A 19,573-nucleotide genomic window follows, 5' to 3' on the forward strand; every position below is an offset into this window, starting at 1 on the left:
ACATATACACACACATATATATACACACACATACACACACACATACACACGCACATACACACACATATACACATACGCACATGTATACACATATACACACACATATATATACACACATACACACACACATACACACATATATACACATACACACACATACACACACATACACATATACACACACATACACACACATACACACATATATACACATACAAACATATATACACACACATATACACACATATATACACACATACACACATATATACACATATACACACACACGCACACGAACACATACACACAAATATACACATACAAACATATATACACACACATATACACACATACACATATACACACATATATACACACACATATATACACACACACATATACACACATACATATACACATATATATGCTCTGATGTCCTAAGTTACTGAGAACAAGTTTAGTCACTTTTCCGCTTCCACGTGAAATTCCTTCAGCCAGTGAATGTTTCTCAATTAAAATGCTGTGGGTTTTGAGAAACAGAGCAGTTCTGTGCATTTCTGAGAACTGCTTAGTCTCCGTGGTCTGTGCTTGCCAATGTCCGTGATAATCCCCTGTCACTGTTACAACCACTCCCATATATATCTAAATGGCTAGTAAGGTCCAGTTCATCACATCCTTTCTTAGCAGTGGGGTTCTGGATAACATTTTACCTATACAAATGCATCCATTAAGTCCGGGAGAGATGAAACACAACATCTACTTCAGTTATGATCCCCTAGGTAATCCTGGCATACCATCACTCCCCCGTTCCCTCAGGGACTGTGTGTTCATTTCCTGTGAGAGCCACAATACACTACCACAAACTGGGTGGCTCCAAACAACAGGATTTACTCTCACGCTTCTGGAAGCCAGAAGGCCAAAAGCAAGGCATTGGCAGGGCCTCGCTCCTTCTGAGGGCTTCCTTGCTTCTTCCAACAAGGGCTGGAAGAGCCCCTGGCTGGTGCCCACATCACTCATCTCTGCCTCCATCTTCACATCAGCTTCTCCTCTCTGTGCCTTCTCCTTCCTTGTCTGTGACATGGGCTCTTGTCATTGGATTTAAGGCTCACCCAGTATGAATTTATCTCAAGATCCTGAACATCTGCAAGGACCCCTTTTCCAATTACAGGTTCCAGTAAATTGGAATGTGAACATCCCTGTAGAGGGCCACCATTCACCCCACCACAGGTGACAAGACAATGAAACTTAAAACCCAGCAACTGAAAGCACTTTGGCTGTGAATCAATGAAAGCTTAGAGGAATGTGCTGTTGTTTTGCAAAGCATCGTCATTCAGTTTTAATGGCAACGCTTCGATGTTCTTCCTCTGCTTACTCTTAAGGAGTAAGGTTCATTGCAGACAATGGGATGTTCGCAGGCGTTGCTACACTGGACTTCTGCCATGATAAACACACAGACACATAAAATCACACCACAAAAGGGCCTCGCTGAGTTCAAGAAAGGTTTCAGGCCCCGGGGGCAACAGAGCATGACCAGAGGAAACGTGCTGGGGGTGGGGGGGGGCGGAGAGAAGCAGGTGCTGATGACCCAGGAGGCCCCCAGCACCTCTTGCTGGCCAGAAGCAAAGGTTCCAGGCAGTTTGAAAACAGCACAAGTTTTCAGCTCAAAGATCCATAGCATGAGGCATACACTCAAGACATACATGTCTGGAAGAGATGCATACGTGACTCCCTGGGCCCATGCCAAAGTGCACTTCACAGCTGGGCTCCTGGAGTCTCTGGTGAAGTCCTGACATTCCTCTCTGAGCAGATGGGCCCTGGACCCCTTCATCCCAGGAGCATGGCCTTGTGGGTGGGACCGCAGTCAAGGGTTTCAGTTAATTCCCTCCTCTCAGCTGCCACACAAATCATTTCTTCCATATTATTTGCTTTTCTAGGTTTTACAAAGAGCGATGATTGAGGTGGATGAAAAGGGAACAGAGGCAGCAGCGGGCACCCTGTCGAAAATCATCGCTTACTCTATGCCTCCCATCATCAAAGTGAACCGGCCTTTCCATTTCATGATCTATGAAGAAACCTCTCGGATGCTTCTCTTTCTGGGCAGGGTGGTGAATCCAGCTCTCCTGTGACGGGCGGGCCTACTTACTGCTTTTGGAAACACCGAGCCTACGGACATTGGGCAATGGAGGAGGAAAGTGGTTCCCAGGATCGCTGCTGGCTTGGGCTTTTCTTACATAAACAGAAATATTAAATCAATCTACACATGTAAATAATGATACCAGTGAGACAGCTGTGAGTCTGCCTGGCATGGTCAGCCGGTTCCCACCAGCCATTGTGCTTCACTGAACCCCTGGATCCTGCTTTGTAGCCAACAATGTTGTTGTTGTGTACGATCGAGTTGATATCACTCCTAGCGACCTTGTATAGGGTTTCTGAGGAGCAGCTGGTGGGCTGCAGTTCAAATCGACATTGAGGTTCAGGGCTGATCCTACAGTACCATACCAGGATTCCTATGACTAACATGTTTGGACTTAAAAATGGCAGCTCCTAACATATTTCAAGAGAAAGCCTCTGTGAGGAAGGCATTGCAATACACTGGCCTGTGAGCCCATGCTTCTCGTTTCTTCTTCTGTGTGGTGCAAAGTCAGGGTCTCAGACGCGCGGCTTGCTGACTAAACTCTAACAGTGACAATCACTCAGGGTCCCAGCACCGGCCCAACGCTGCCCATCCACTCCATGGTGCGCTCCATGATCTGGTAAAGGCATCAGCTGACCTACAGCACCTTTATTTCACAAAGGGCAGAAGGAGGAGCCTTGAGACAAAGCCACAATATGGCTAGAATGGGCAATGGACACCTTTGTGGGCCCCTTCCTCCACAGAAAACATATTAAAGTGCTATTTTACAACTGCTGTGGCTTCAAAACAGAAGACTATAATCCTGCAGTTGAAGACTGCAGCTTACAAGAAGTAAAGCATTTCCATGAGCCCTAGAAATACTTTAACATTGCGCCTGACGCATCTAGAGGGTAAGTCATCCCTGCCCAGAGAAATGGCAACACTTGTCTGACGTCACCCAGCTAGGCAATGACAGAGCTAGTGAGTGAGTCTCACTAGCCTCTCTGGAGTCCAGTCCCCAAGCCCTTTCTAGTCTTCCTTCCTTCCAGCTAACACTCTCTGAGGGAGTTCAGTGGAACAGGCGGTAAGCATGTCTCCTGGTTCCCCACTGTGGTTGACACAGAAGGACAGAGGTTTCCCAAGGTGGAAAGGAAACCAGCAAGCATGCTCTAACTGTCCTTGCAGTCATTTTCTGTCGTAGAGACAAGAGAGTATTTTTCAGAGAATCATAAATAAAGTGAATTAATCTTGGAGTGTCAACTGTCTTGATTAAATGCCTAATTGGATATTAGAAATGCACTCTTCTTCATCTGTTGCCTATCTAGTGTTTGGAATCTTAGTGGGGCATCTGTGGCGTAATGCACTGGACCGCAAGGTTGGTTTGACCGGCAAGGTCAGTGGTTCAAATTCACTGGCCACACCTCAGAAACCCTATACAGGGTTACTATGAGTTCAAACCAATTCTACAGCATCTAACAAAAACAACAAAGATCCATTGATTAATTACACATAAAATTAATTTCTTGATTCATATTCTTAGGTCCTGGTATGGGACTGTGGGTAATGCGCTGAACTGCAAAGTTGGTTTGAACGGCAAGGTCAGTGGTTCAAGTTCACCAGCCGCTCCTTGGAAACCCTATACAGGGTAGCTATGAGTTGGAACCAACTCGATGGCACTTAACAATAAGAACAGTATAAATCAGAGTAATGCATTATTAAGGTAATATTACTAAGATGCAGCCTAAAGATTGACATTTCATCGTTCTAACGTCTGGACACCAATTCATTCCAGTATTCATTCCAAAAGCACTAACTGATGCTTCTTAAAGGCCAGGCAACTCTAGGACCTAAGAAAGAGAGACACAAAGCAAAGATAGGTTTGTCTGCAGAGACACAGTAGGAGGAATTAAATTAAAAAAAAAGATGATTCTGTCGAATGTCCCACTTTTTAACAGATGAAATCTAGAAAAGAAAATCTACGAGAACATGCTGCTTTCTGGAATGAATATGGCCAAAGCGAGTTTTTACTGAAGGACTCATACAGCGAACAGATCACATTCCCACCAACTCCCCCACAAACACACACACTTCTCAAAGTAGCACCAAGAGCATACCAGTCGGATCTACCACCGCACTCCTGAAGTCAGAATGCGACCCTTTTCTCTATTTAAATTATTTCTTAATGTTATTCTACATGTTCTTTAAGATGCTCCCAAGACACTAAATTTCAAATTTTCTAACTCTGATTGCGCAGTGAGAAAAGGGAGGCCAGTGAAAAGTAATTGATCTCAAACAACAATTCAAGATTTCAAATCAGGGATAGGGGAATCTGAAAACGATACAGGGGTTCACTAGATCTAACTGTGAAGTGTTTGAAATGGCTCCTACACACACACACACTCACACTACACATTCAGCACAGTCTCATACGCACATGCTATGACATTTGAGATCAGATTCTTGAATTTTATCCTCAAGGCTAAACCCCTACTCAAGAGGAAAAGCCTGTTTCATTTCCAGTGTTCCTCACATGTCCACTCATGACACAGCACAAGGGCCCCTTCATTGCAGGGTAAGATGTCCAGGCTCATCAGATTGGCAATGGCAATGACTTTAAAGGTGTGTGTGTGGTTGGAGGGAGGGGGGAGCATGTAGATTCTCTATGCTTCTCATTTTACTTCTATTAAGGGGAATCTTTTTATCTTCATCACCAATTCTGCCAAAGTTTGCGTTCTAGAGGCCTGGTTTTTGCTCACAATGCTCCATTCCAGAACCTACTCTATAAAATACAAGTTTTCTTTATTAACAAAAAGATGATGGAGATGTACCCTTCTTCTGTCAGCTGCAGGATGAGGGAGATTTCCTTATCATGTGACTAGTTTGAAAGATGACTCTGATAAACTGCTTAACTGAGAGCTTTCACAAGAACATATGTACATCTTGCTTTCTGATATGCAGGTTTGGATATAACTCATAACTCACCAATTTGTTCTTCACTCTCTTTCTATAAATTTCTCCTTGGAAGTATAATTTTAACAAAGATTTTAGAAATTGTTATCATGATGTGCTACAAAACAAAACAAGAACCTACTCAAAGTAATTAGGATTCATTGTTTTAACTGATAATTCGGTGTCTACGGATAAGACTGCAATGGACTTCTCCTCCATGTTTCTAAATTTTATTAGTAATTTTTCTCTGTAAAATCACTTTCCTTTTATCCCACATGCACAGTGGGAAAATTAAAGCTTAAAACTCTGCTATGTAACAATTAAGCTGAAATTCTCCATGTTATTTACATTATAGTCAATGTTGACTATCAATCAAAGTTCAGAAAAACTCATGCCACTTTGATGTCCTCCTAACTACTCTATCCCCAGTCATAACACACATTCATTCCTACATTTAGATACTTCTGGTTGTTGCTAAGTACCGTCGAGTCAACCCTAAACTCATAGTGACTGTGTATAGGGTTTCCAAGGTTTGAATGGCTGTGGGTTTGAACCACCAACCTTGCAGCTAGCAGTCCAGTGCTTATCCTACAGGATGGAGTCATACTTAGTTACATGAACTCCATGAAGAATGTACTAAATCTGTTCAGTCAATACCTTCACACCTATCCAATTTTTAACTACTGACCAAAACAACTAGTAGACTGAATAATACGATTTACTTGACTGATCTTCAGTGAAAGATATTAAGAATTACTTTTAAAACAGCCCAAAAGCGACCACAAGGAGGGTAAAAACTAAAACCCAACATATTCACTGCTGACTCACGGTTTCCCTCAAGGTCAGAGCAGAACTAGCTCACAGGCTGCACTCCTCCTGGGAACAGTCAGAGCAGAACTACCTCACAGGCTGCACTCCTCCCGGGAACAGTCCGAGCAGAACTACCTCCCAGGCTGCACTCCTCCCGGGAACAGTCCGAGCAGAACTACCTCCCAGGCCGCATTCCTCCAGGGAAACAGTCCGAGCAGAACTACCTCCCAGGCCGCACTCCTCCCAGGGCAGACGGCCCTGTCTTTCTCCCATGGAGTAACTGGTGGGTTTGAACTGCTTATTCAACCCCAGAGTCATTCACCGCTGACATTAGCATGCTTCTTTCACTAATGACTTAAACATGAGCTATCTTATTCTTCAACTATAAAAGAAAACCTGCGGGAAAATCTTGACAGCTCATTCCACAAACACATTTTCTCATTAACCTATCTTTTATTTTGGGTACATCCGTTATTCATTATTTCACATTATAAAAAGTAACCACACACGCATATGCATTCACAAATTAGATCATCTTTATCATATACATCAACAGATTTTAAAAAACCAATATCTTCTCATACCAATATAGTTAAATGCTGATTGTATTTCTGAAATAGAGAAGCTGACAATAGCTTCATACAGTATTCTCAAGAACTGACATTTTTAAATTCAGGACTCTTTATGCTCCACAGGCAAATCTGGATGGTGATATGAGCATCAGTACAGACGAAGGCTGTTCACATAGCTTAGGCATGATTGCTTGGAATCACAGCTGATTCAAACTCGAGTCATCATTTTAAATTACGAACGGACAAATACAATCTAAAATGTAAGCAAAGTATTTATAAAATAAAGTCTTCTAGGAAACTGAAGGAAATCATCAATCTATTGATTTTTAAGTTCTTATAGCTAACCGTTATTGAGACTCTCTGTGGAATGTTCGCTGCCAACTGCAAATTTGTGAATGCCCAGGTACAACATATTGTCACTGCAATCACAGGACTGAAAAAACAGAGGGCAGTTTTTGTACCTTTCAGTACGCCGTTTCAATTGGCCTTGAAGATTGGTTAGCTAATGCAGTATCTCCCTCCTTCCCCAACACCTCCCAGTAACTACCTAGCTAGGGCAATTTCAGCGGATTTGGACTTTCATGTAGTTCTTCAATGCCAACACTCCCCCTGAAAACAATTCCCTGCACTAAGGCAGGCGGGCTTGGCTCTCGTGCAGCAGTAGGGGAAGCACATCGCTAAAGTTGTTTGGTTAGGCCTCAGTATAACATTAGAATTCTGAAACCACATTATTATCCATAGAAATATATATTATACCTCTCCTAGGGAATCTAATTTCAAGTATAGAAAGTTTAACAACATCAGAGGCTAGCACAGCTCTCTTTTCCATTCATTAAAAAAAAAAAAAAGTCAAGTCCTTGCTTTTAGCTTTTGTCCATCAGTCAGTCTCTCCAGCTGTCTTGGCTCCGCCTCCTTCATCAAGCAGTGGATTCAGGGATTGGATTTTCTGGATTTTCTTTTTAAAAAAAAATGGGGAAAGAAGGAAAAACAAAAAGGAAAAAAAAAGAAAGAAAAATTATCCATGTGATGTTTATAAAGTAATAAACTATAATCCACTTTAAATAAATCTGACATAAGAGAATGCTGATTCAGGGGAAAAGTAAGTATACTAAAGATTACTTGAAATTACTTTTAACTATCAAGATTGATAAGTATACTTAGCATTCACTTTGTAGGAAAACAGACTCAGACAACATCTCATACGTTTTGTATTTTGTATAGCCATAACTAATTAACGCAGGCCTGAGTTTATCCATTGTCTGGTCTTAAGAGCCACAAGGCATAGTACAAACATCTATACCTACTCCATGCTTACCAACTATTCTTGTTATCTGACATTTCACATTTACAACAGTAAATAATCTACTATCTGACAATCTTGCACATTAATGATGTGACTGTCAATAACAAAAACTGCAATGCTATGAATGATGCGGATTCTGACAGTTACAGTAATGTGCCAACTTGGCTGGACCATCCATCATAGGCTGTTAGGCAGTTAAATAATGATGTAATTGGCAATGATGTAATGATGCAATTTGGCAGTTATGTCATCATTCTCTGTTTGATTTATGATGTGGTCATCCTCCATTTTTCATAATGCCAATCTGTGCTTAATGCCTTAGTCTTTGGAACCTCACCATGTAGATAACTGAGCAGTGGGTTGCATTTCCTTTAAGAGGCTAATATTCAAACATCTCACATGTGATATTTTATAATATGGAAAAGTCACAGAATGTGTAAGAAGTAAAACTTGAGACACTGTTTTCTGAAACCAGTTTTTAGGCTTACTCATTTTAAAGGCTCTGTTTTCCTTTAAACATGGCGCAGCTCTGAATTGGGGATACTACACCTCGTAGAAAAGGCGCAGTGTGGATTTTAGGCATGGGTATCAGCTCCGTCACCGCTGTGACAAAGTCCCAATTAGAGCCTCCCATATGGAGATGGAGTTAGAAACTTTCACAAGTCCAGGTTAGGAAATCACCTTGGGTTCCAATATCCTCTTTCTTCAGAACAGTTAGAAAAGAAGGAACAAACTTGGTGTGCAATTTTTAACAGAGCGTTTCTAGATTCATTGTGTTAAACCACCTACTATACATATATGTTTCAAGGAAAAGAAAATTCAATCTATAAAAAGGAAAAACAAAAAACCAAAAAACATACTCCAACAACGAAAGAGCAGATGAAGACAGCATTCTGAACAAAGGAGAACTGGTTTAAATACATTAGGCTTCAATAGTCTTTACTATAAAAATGCCTAAACCCTTTATAAACATTCCATTCCAGGGTTACTACATTTGTCTTTTCATAGAGGAATTCCACGGAAGGCTTTTGCGAAGAGGTTTATGGCTAACAGAGCAGACAGACCTCCGGATGCCCGTGTGGGAAGGTGCCTGAGACGCAGAACCTTGTGTCAGCCCCATCCTGCTACAGATGGGCACAGTGAGGGCTCGTCTCTGCCACCACAATTCTTCAATGGAATTCCCACAGTATAGTCTGTCAACAGACCAGTGACTGGGCGGGTGAAAGGCCTTGGGTTCATTCAACAATATTAATTAGAAAACTTCTCTAACCAGAAATATCAATATACTTGCCTCCTGTTACTATTGCTTTTTCTATTATACATTCCTACTCTCTTCTTGAGCTCCATTTAGTAATTTTGCTACAAAATTCTGAATTAAATTGGGTACATACATCTATACTTGTATATATACTCAATGGCCAATTGAAATTTGGAATACATTACAATATATAATTGCCAAGATGCATTTGAGAAGTTTTATTAGAAAATGCCCATGAATCAAATAAAACGTTTTTGGTAGAAAATCTGAATCCTGTTTAAATTAGAAGGTATGGGTGTCCCATATGTTAAAATAACCCAAAATCCATCATTTGGGCATCTTGACTAAATCATTTCTACCATAGTATGGCCCTCCTCCTGGTGACTTTTACGGTGCTAGCCTCTGAAAGTTCAAGCTAAAAGGAACAAGGGCTTCTGCAATTCAAACAAGATATAAGTAGCACATAAAAAGGGACCATGAGTAATGAATGAGAAGAATGAAGGCCCTTGGATAACCTCAAGGCTCAAGGATAGTCAGTAAAAGCTTCACTGATTGGACCCACCACTCTGGGGGTTATGTGGAGCAAAACTTCTTAAGTGGCATTCATTGGCCCAACTTTTGGACACTGAACAATTCAACATTGTGTGCTTAACCTAGTTGTTCAAAGGGATGCAATTCTATCCTGTTTTCTCAGAAATAAAGCCCCTGAATCCCAAATTGTACAGAAAAACATACATCTCAGGTGCTAGTACAGCCATTTAAATGTTACTTTTTGATTCCCTAAAGTTACAATGTCTTGGCCATATACGAGGGGGCTTCAAAAAGTTTGTGGAGCAATTCCATGTTTTCCATGAACATTTTGAAGGCCTTCCTAGGAATGGTTTTATGTACACTAGCTAGTATTTCGGTCCGTGTGACAACGATCACTTTTAACTGATAACATCCGCATATCCCAGACACTTCCTGTCTCCGGGGAAGTGTTTTCATGAGTGGGATGCTGCACTGAGAACAACAGAGACCGATGAGCAGTGTGTCACCTGGTTACTTACAGGGGGGCCTTCCGAGGTTGTGTCTCTTTACTCCCACCGCTCTTTGAATCAGCTGTGTGACTGGTCCCACGGGACGTGCTTGGTAACGGGGTACTGGGAGAAAAGGCAGATGGAAGGCTGTTGGCATTCCGGGTCCGAAAGGAATCATCTGAAAGCCAAATGTGTAGACAGACAAACTGAACGCACCAAGCAAGGTGTTAACAACGGCAAAGACAAGGTGAAAGCGAATTGTTTTCCTTTTTAAATCAACTTGATTAAAGTATAGTTTACATATAAATAAAAAGCACAAATGTAAAGTTTAAGATCTGACATACATGGAAGCTTCAAAAACTTAGTGGAAAAAATGGAATTAAAAGAAAATTTTCATGTTAAAAGAAACATTATTTGATGGTTACCAGGGGTGAGAGGGAAGGAAGAGTAATTCACCATCTAGAGGGTAGACACATGGTAACTCAGTGACGGGGAAAGCAACACACAACTAGAGGGAGATTGGCAGAAGGATGAAGAAGACAGGTGAAGACACACGGACAAAGGAAAGGGCTAAAGGGGATGGAGGTAAATACTGTTATATACCTAACCCTGAAGCAATGTTCTACAGCTAGATACATGGACAGACACATGGGCTGAGCTGGTGTGGGAGGGAGGATATTTGTACATGAGTATTTACCTTGGTTGCAAACACACCTATGAATGTGTTGGAGCACACAGGAGGCAAAATAATGAAAATGTCTTAGATATTACCAAACATCTGGATGCAACGAGTTGCTGGGCCTAGAGGTTTAGGACCATATTCTCAGGGAACACCACGGTCAATCGGCATAACATAGTCCCCAAAGACAGTGTTCTACATCCTACTTTGGTAAGTAGTGACTGGGATTTTAACAGCTCATGAACAGCCATATACGGTACAACTATTGGCTTCTCCATTGTATGGAGGAAAGAAGAGAGATGAAAACTGAAGATGTTTGAATCAACTAGTCAGTAGACTAATGGAACAGGTAAACTCAGTCATCATGAATCTGAGACCAGAACTCAACAGTGCCCGGTTACCACTATCCATTACATTAGAAGGTCCCAGATACAGTGGAAGAAAATGTGGGATGAAACTCAAAATTGTGAAAAAAAGAGATTGAAGAAATCAAGACCATGGTCCTTGGCTGCCCTTCAGTCACCCTTGTGGCCCAATTATCAGTCAAGAGGTAGACAGGTATATAGGGGTACAACAGCACTATTAAGGTATGCTCACAAGGTAATGGGCAACCATTCAAGATTCAAAGGGCAACGTTTACCTAAGGACCAAGCTCAGAAGGGATGGGAAGGAGGGTGGAATGGAAACAAAAACCAAGGAGAGGAAATGGGATGAGTGTTGTTACATGAGGGGTTTGCAATCATTGAGATGAAACAAAGTGTGATTTGTTAAGTGTAAATAATGAATGATCTGCTCTATAAACCTTAACTCACAATAAAAAGTTTCAAAAGAAAAAAAATTTTTTCCATAAACCTTCTGAAGCTAGCCGAGTGCACCCATGAAGCTATCACCACAGTCTGATGAGGGACACACCCACCAGCTCCAAGAGTCTCCTAATGCCCCAGAGTAACCCGCCACTGATCCTGCCCGTTGCCCAGGCAACCACTGATTTGCTTCTGTTACCAGAGATGTTTTTGCATGTTTTAAGATTTTATATAAATGAAATCATACAATAGCTAGGTTTCTGTGTCAACTTGACTGGGTTGGTTTGATTGTTGAGATGTGCTTATTCCCATGGTGATGAAACCTAATACAGGCATAGTTAGCTCTATGATGAGTGGCTACATGCAGCCAATCAACTGAAGGGATGCTTTCCTGTGGGTGTGGCCTGCGCCCAAAATAACGGGCATGTGGCAAAGACTCTCACTCTCTCTCTTCCACTAAGGACCTGGGACTCTACAACTGTGAGCCAGTTCCTGGATATAAACTTCTCTTTATATATACACATATGTAAGTCTCACTTCTCTAAGACAGACATTATGGACTTTTTTTTATCTGATTTCTTCCATTCAGCGTAGTTCATGAGATATTCATGTTATTGTATATAGTTTATCAATTATTGCTTTCTAGAATTCCTTTGCATAAATGAAATATTTACTGTTTCTCCTGTTGGTAAATATTTGGATTGCTTCTAGTTTCTATTACAAATAAAGCTGCCTTGAGCATTTGTGTATGAGTCTGTGTGTGTATGTAGGTTTTTGTTTCTCTTCAGTAAATGCCTGGAAGTAGCCCTGCTAGGATGGCTATCTGTGTATCTTGACAAGAAACTGCCGAACTATTATCAGTGATTCTACCCAGCCATGTCGGACACTGTAGTTACTCTACACCATCACAAGCACTGAGTACTATAAACCTGTAACAAAAACATTTTTTTGTATATTCGAGTGGTACATATAGGAGCCTTGGTGGCACAATGGTTAAGCACTCAGCTGCTAACCACAAGGTTGGCTGTTTGACCCCACTGGGCTCTCTAGGAATAAGCTGCAGCAGTCGGCCTCCATAAATGACCACAGCCTGGAGCCCCTACTCTGTCCTGCAGGGTCACTACGAGTTGGAACGGACTCAATGGCAGTCAGTTATGTAGGTCTTAGTGGTAATACAGAGTATGTCAAATTTAATACTATCTCTTCTTTGCATTTCCCTAACAATTAGTGAGTCCTGGTGTGGTGCTGTGGGATAAGGCACTGGATCGCAAGGTTGGTTTGAACCGTGAAGTCAATGGTTCAAACTCACCAGCCGCTCCTTAGAAACCCTATACAGGGTCGCTATGAGTTGGGAGCGACTCGACAGCACTCAACGACAGTTAGTGATGTTAAGCATCTTTCCATGTCCTATTTGTGAAATACATGTTCAAATTTTTTGCCTATTTTTAAATTGGGCTGCCTTCTTAATGGTTTAAATTACTTCTTTATATATTCTGGATAAAAGTTCTTTCTTAGATATATCAATTATTAATATTTTCTCTAATCTGCCATTATTTACTTAATGCTTTTTTCTTTTACGGTTAGTAGAAATCTTTGTTTACTCCAAAAATACAAAGGTTTTCTTCTCAATTTTTTTCCAGAAATTTCATCGGTTTTGCTTTTAAATTTACAATCTATTTTGAGTTAATGTTATATATATACTTCAATATTATAAGGTAAGAATTGAGGTCCATCTATGTTTCATATTGTTAAGTACGAATATTTCAGAACACTCAATTCTATTCATGAGGAATCTGTACATGGACCAAGAGGCAGTTGTTCGAACAGAACATGGAACACTGAATGGTTTAAAATTAAGAAAGGTGTGCGACAGGGTTGTATTCTTTCACCATACTTATTCAACCTGTATGCTGAGCAAATAATCTGAAAAGTTAGGTTATATGAAGAAAAACGTGGCATCAGGATTGGAGAAAGACATATTAACAACCTGCGATATGCAAATGATACAACCTTGCTTGCTGAAAGTGAAGAGGACTTAAAACATTTACTGACGAAGATCAAAGAGCAGAGCCATCGGTATGGATTGCATCTCAATGTAAAGAAAACAAAAATCCTCACCACTGGACCAATAAACAGTGTTCTTATCAATGGAGAAAAGATTGAAGTTGTCAAGGACTTCATTCTTCTTGGATCAACTATCAACACTCATGGAAGCAGCAGTCAAGAAATCAAACGACATATTGCTTTAGGAAAATCTGCATTAGGAAGACCTTTTTAAAGTTGTTGAAAAGCAAAGATGTCAGCTTGAGGATTAAGGTGCACCTGACCCAAGCCATGGTATTTTCAATAACCTCATATGCATGTGAAAGTTGGACAGTAAATAAGGAAGACCGTAGAAGAATTGATGCTTTTGAGTTATGGTGTTGGAGGAGAATATTGAAAGTGCCACATGTGCTGCCAAAAGAACCAACAGATCTGTGTTGGAAGAAGTGCAGCCAGAGTGCTCCTTGGAGGCCAAGATTCATCTCTCATACTTCGGACACATTGTCAGTAGGGACCAGTTATTGGAGAAGGATCTCATGTTTGGTAAGGTGGAGGGTCAGAGAAAAAGAGGAAGACCCCCAACGAGATGAGTTGCCCATGTGGCAGCATCAATGGGCTCAAGTGTGGCAACAATCATGAGGTTGGCCCAGGATCGGGCAGTGTTTCATTCTGCTGTGCAAAAGGATGCTATAAGTCATCACCAACTCGATGGCACATAACAACAGCAACAATGTTTCATAGGGAATCCAATTGCTCTTGTACCATTAAAAAAAAAACAAACAAACAAAAAAAAACACACAAAAAAGATTCCATCGTGATTGATTTACCTTGGAGTCTCTTTTGAAAACCAATTGACTGTATATGTCCAGGTGGTTACAGTGTCTTGATTACTACAGTATGTGTTGAAATCAAGTCATTTGTCTTTTTAAAAAATGCTTTGTCTATACTAGGCCCACACATCTGTCATTTTGTTGTGTTGTGGTGGCTTCTCTGTTGCTGTGACGCTGGAAGCTATGCCACTGGTATTTCAAAAACCAGCAGGGTCACCCATGGTGGACAGGTTTCAGCAGAGCTTCCAGACTAAGACTAGACTAGAAATAAGGAATATGCGGCCACTATTCTGAGGGATTAGCCCTTGAAAACCTTATTAATATCAGCAAAACATTGTCTGATATAGTGCTAGAAGATGAGCCCTTCAGGTTGGAAGCCATTTGAAATACAATCAAGGAAGAGCTGCCTACTCAAAGGAGAAAACTCACTGCCATCGAATTGATTATGACTCATAGCACCCCAGGAGGAAATTCTCAAGGCTATAAATCTTTACAGGATGAGAAAGCCTCATCTTTCTCCTGTGGAGCTATGGATGGATTTGAACTGCACACCTGTGGTTAGGAGTCCAGTGCTTATCCTATAATACAACCAGGGTTCCGTCCTCAAAGTAGAGTCAATCTTAATGACATGGATGGAGCAAAGCTGTTAGCACCTTCATTAGCTGATAGGGCATGACTCAAAGGGAGAAAAAACAGCTGCAAACATCCATTGATAATCGAAACAAGGAATGTACGAAGTATGAATCTAGGAAAATTGGAAGTCATCAAAATTGAAATAGAATACATAAAGATCAATATCTTACACATTCATGAGCTAAAATGTGACAGGTACTGGTCACATTAAATAGGAGAATCATAACGTTTACTACAATGGTAATGAATTAATTAAAGAAGAATGGCATTGTGTTCATCATCAGAAAGGACATTTCAAGACCTATCTTGAAATACAATGCTGTCTGTTATAGGATAGTATCTATTTACCTATAAGGTAGACCAGAGTCCTGGTGTGGTGCTGTAGGATAAGCACTGGATTGCTAAATTCAAGGTTCAGACCCACCAGCCGCTCCTCAGAAACCGTATGCAGAACTGTCTCAACAGCACATCACAATAACAAGGAAGACCAGTTAACACAACTATCACTCAAATGTATGCCCAATACAAAGCCAATGATGAAGAAGTTAAGGAATTCTATCAACTTCTTCAGTCTAAAATTGATAAGACATGCCTTCAAGATGCAATGATAATTACTGGTGACTGGAATGGGAACACTGGAAACAAGTAGGAGGGATTGGTACTTGAAAAATAAGACCTTGCTGACAGAAGTGATGCTGGAAATCACATGGCAACTATCCAGGTGGGCCTACCAAATGGGATCTACAGGAATCAAACTGACTACTTCTGTGGGAATAGAAGATGCAGAAGCTCAGCTACATCGGCTAAAGCAAGGCCAGAGGCCAACTGTGGAACAACACATCATCTGCTTGTATGAAATGCAAGTTCAAGCAGAAGAAAATTAAAATGAGAGCCAAAATATCCCACCTGAATTTTGAGACCATCTCAAGAACAGATTTGATTAATTAAACACTAATGACCAAAGAACCGTGGAGTTGTGGGATAACGTCAAGAACAGCATACATGAAGAATGCAAAAGGTCATTAAAAAGACAGGAAAGCAAAAAAACAAAACAAAACTAAAGCATGTGTCAGAAGAGACTCTGAAACTTGATCCTGAACATAAATCAGCTAAAGCAAATGGAAGAAATGATGAAGTAAAAGTTCTGAAGAGAACATTTCAAAGGGCATACAGAAATGTGCAAAGATTTGGAGTCCGAAAAGTAAAAGGGAAGAACACACTCAACATTGCTCAAGCTCAAAGAATTGAAGAAAAAAATTCAAGCCTTGAGTTGCAATAGTGAAATTTTTTTTAGCAAAATATTGAGCAATGCAGGAAGCATCAAAAGAAGATGGAGGGGTAACAAAAACAAGGGAGTAGTTAATCTTACCGTCCAGAAACAGAGAACCCTAGGACCATTAAGGGAGAAGAGCACAAGCGGAATGTGGGACCCTATCCAGAGAAGCAGCGACATCAGAGATGGAGGCAGAGATGAGGACATGGAGAGATAGAGCAGCTGAGGACTCTAGACTCATGCAAAGAGACAGACTTGAGTGCTGGCAGCCAGGAGGCAGGCTTGCAGAGTGTGCCCTTTGGTTGTTTAAATGATTAAATATTCCTGAGTGTTTTTGTGTACATCTCCCCCAACACCCCCCCCCAAAAAAAACCCATAGGAAATAGAAGCAAATACCATTGAATGATGATGCACAGAGGAGACTGTAATCATTGCAATGAAACGATGAGTGCAAAACCAATGTTCTCCAATGTAAACTATTACTCAATTCACAATAAAAACTTAAAAATTAAAATAAAAGAGCAGATGGAAGGAATACAGAGTCATTTTACCAAAAAGAACTCATTGACCATCTCAGCAATAGCATACGATCAAGAGCTGATGGCAATGAAGGGAGAAGTCCAAGCGGCACTGAAGTCATTAGCAAATAAACAAGGCTCTAGAAATGGATGAAATACAAATGGAAATGTTTCAACAAACTGACAGAGCACTAGAAACACGCACTAATATCTGCAAAGAAATTTGGAAGATAGCTGCCTGGCCAAACTGATGGACATTTGTACCCAAAGGAAGACAACACAACAGAATGTAGAATTATCAAATACTATCATTAACATCACACAAAGTAAAAATTTGCTGAAAATAATTCAAAAAGAGTTGCAGCAGCACCTCAACAAGGAGCTACCAGAAATCCAACCCATTTCAGAAGAGGACATGGAAAGATGGGTATTACTGTTGACATCAGATGAATCTTGGCTGAAAGCAGAGATGCCAGAAAGATGTTTACTTGTGTTTTATTGACTATGTAAAGGCATTTGACCATGTGGAGCATAAAAAACTATAGATAACATTGCAAAGAATAGTTACTCAAGGACACTTAATTGTGCTCATAAGGAACCTGTACGTGGACAAAGAGGCAGTACTTTGAACAAGGGGATGTTGCTTGGTTCAAAGTCAGGAAAGGTGTGTGCCAGGGTTGTAACTTACACCATTCTTATTCAATCTGTATGCTGGGCAAACCATCCAACAAGCTGGACTATATGAAGAAGAAAGTGGCATGCATCGGGATTGGAAGAAGTCTCATAATTGCCTATGATATACAGATGATACAACCTTGTTTGCTGAAATCTAAGAGAACTTCAAACACTGATGAAGATCAAAGAATACAGCTTTCAGTATGGATTGCATCTTAACGTGAAGAAACATACGTCCTCAAACATTAGACCATTAAGTAACATCATGATAAATGGAGAAAAGATTGAAGTTACCAAAGACTTCATTTTGCTTTGATCCACAACTAACAGGCACAGAAATAGCAGTCAAGAAATCAAATGACATGTTGCATCGGACAAATCTGGTGCTGAAGATCTCTTTTAAACTGGGAGGATGCGCAGGGCTGGGCAGTGCCAGGTTCTGCTGTGCATAGGCTTGGCATGAGTTGGAACTGACCGTGAGGAACCTAACAACAACAACATGCTAGGGACTGTGAACGTTGATATAGATTTTAGCATCAGCTTTTAAATTTCTGCAAAAAGCAAAGATGTCATTTTGAGGACTAACGTGAGACTGACCCAAGCCATATGCAAGTGAAAATTGTACAGTGCATAAGAAAGACCATGGAAGAATCGATGTATCTGAGTTACGGTGTTGAAGAAGAATATTAAAGTACCATGAACTGCCAAAAGAACAAACAGATCTGGGTTGGAAGTACAGTGAGAATGATCCTTAGAAGTCAAGATGGTCAGACTTCATCTCTCATACTCTGGACATGTTATCAGGAGGGACTGGTCTCCGGAGAAGGACATCGTGCTTGGTAGAGTGGAGGGTCAGAGAAAAAGAGAAAGAGCCCCGAGTAGATCGCTTGGCATACTGGCTGCCACAATGGGCTCAGACCTAACAGCACTGTGAGGATGCGCAGGGCTGGGCAGTGAGTGCCAGGTTCTGCTGTGTGTAGGGTTGTTATGAGTTGGAACTGACTGGATGGTACCGAACAACGACATACTAGGGACTTTGAACGCTGATATAGATTTTAGTATCAGCTTATAAATTTCTCCAAAAAGACTGCAAGCATTTTCATTGTATTGAATCTATGGATCATTTTAGAAAGAACTGGCATTGTACCATGTGAAGTCATCCAATCCAGAAGCACGGTATAGCTCTCCATTTATCTAGGGCTTCGATTTCTTGCAGCAGTCTTCTGAAGTTTGTTTTCTGTGTCTATATTACACACATTTTATTAAATTTATCCCAAAAAACTCAATGTGCTTAAAGTTATTGTAAATGACATTTTAAAATAAACCTTATTTTTACAGCAGTATAGATTCACAGAAAAACTGAGATGAATAGAGTTCTCTCATACCCTTCTCACAACTACCTTTATCAAGATCTCACATTACTAAGCTCCATTTATTACAAGGAATGAATCGGTATTGATAAGTTATGACGAAATATAGTCTACTGTTAGTTCAGAATTCTGCATTTTGATCTAATGTCTTCTTCCGCCCCAGGGCCACATTCAGGACAGCACAGTGCACTTGGCTGCAATATCTACCTAGGAGCCCCTTCTCGGTGACAGTCTCTCAGACTTTCCCTGTCTGTGATAACCGTCACAGTGCTGAGGGGCATTAGTCTGTGGGAGTCATATGGTCCACAGTGAAGCCTCACTGCTCCAGTCTACGCTTCAGCAGGTCCTCAGACTGAGGGGCTTCTCCTACCATGCTGGCCTTCATCTCTCTTAAAAGTCTTGAACAATTGGCTTTAACACAGTGAAAACAAACTTACTTAGGGAATCAAGTATCGCAAATACTAGGGCCAAGTTTCATTTCTTAGGGTTATGATAAAGATACAAATTTAGAAAAAACACTCTATGTGGAATATGTTTTAAAATCAAGTTATTTAAAGAACATTCTTGTGTAAATTTAGCATTGTTTGACAGAGCTCAGATGTTACTTACCTGTTAGTGCCAGTACAGAAGTCTTCGTTAACCCTGAGACGGGAGCTGTGTAGTCTGCCACTGCGGGAGTTTTACTAGAACAGAACGGGACTGACTTTAGAAGGCATGCGCAGGCT

At 40.8% G+C, this 19,573-nt stretch overlaps 2 protein-coding genes across 2 annotated transcripts in view; one reads left to right on the forward strand and one right to left on the reverse strand.

Moving 5' to 3' along the window:
* The window catches only part of SERPINA10 (serpin peptidase inhibitor, clade A (alpha-1 antiproteinase, antitrypsin), member 10), an 8,771-nt gene extending 6,645 nt beyond the window's left edge, over positions 1-2,126 (forward strand). Inside the window, exon 4 of the mRNA XM_006839623.1 lies at positions 1,935-2,126. Coding sequence (XP_006839686.1) covers positions 1,935-2,126 — 192 coding nt within the window. The remainder of the gene's footprint in view (positions 1-1,934) is intronic.
* A 5,248-nt stretch (positions 2,127-7,374) lies between these two features.
* Positions 7,375-19,573, reverse strand: part of PPP4R4 (protein phosphatase 4, regulatory subunit 4) — a 158,336-nt gene continuing 146,137 nt past the window's right edge. Inside the window, 3 exon segments of the mRNA XM_006839624.1 lie at positions 7,375-7,399; positions 10,055-10,202; positions 19,458-19,531. Of these exon segments, the coding sequence (XP_006839687.1) occupies positions 7,375-7,399; positions 10,055-10,202; positions 19,458-19,531 (247 nt within the window).

The sequence above is a fragment of the Chrysochloris asiatica genome, unplaced genomic scaffold, assembly GCF_000296735.1.
Source record: "Chrysochloris asiatica unplaced genomic scaffold, ChrAsi1.0 scaffold00025, whole genome shotgun sequence".
Taxonomy (NCBI): Eukaryota; Metazoa; Chordata; class Mammalia; order Afrosoricida; family Chrysochloridae; genus Chrysochloris; species Chrysochloris asiatica.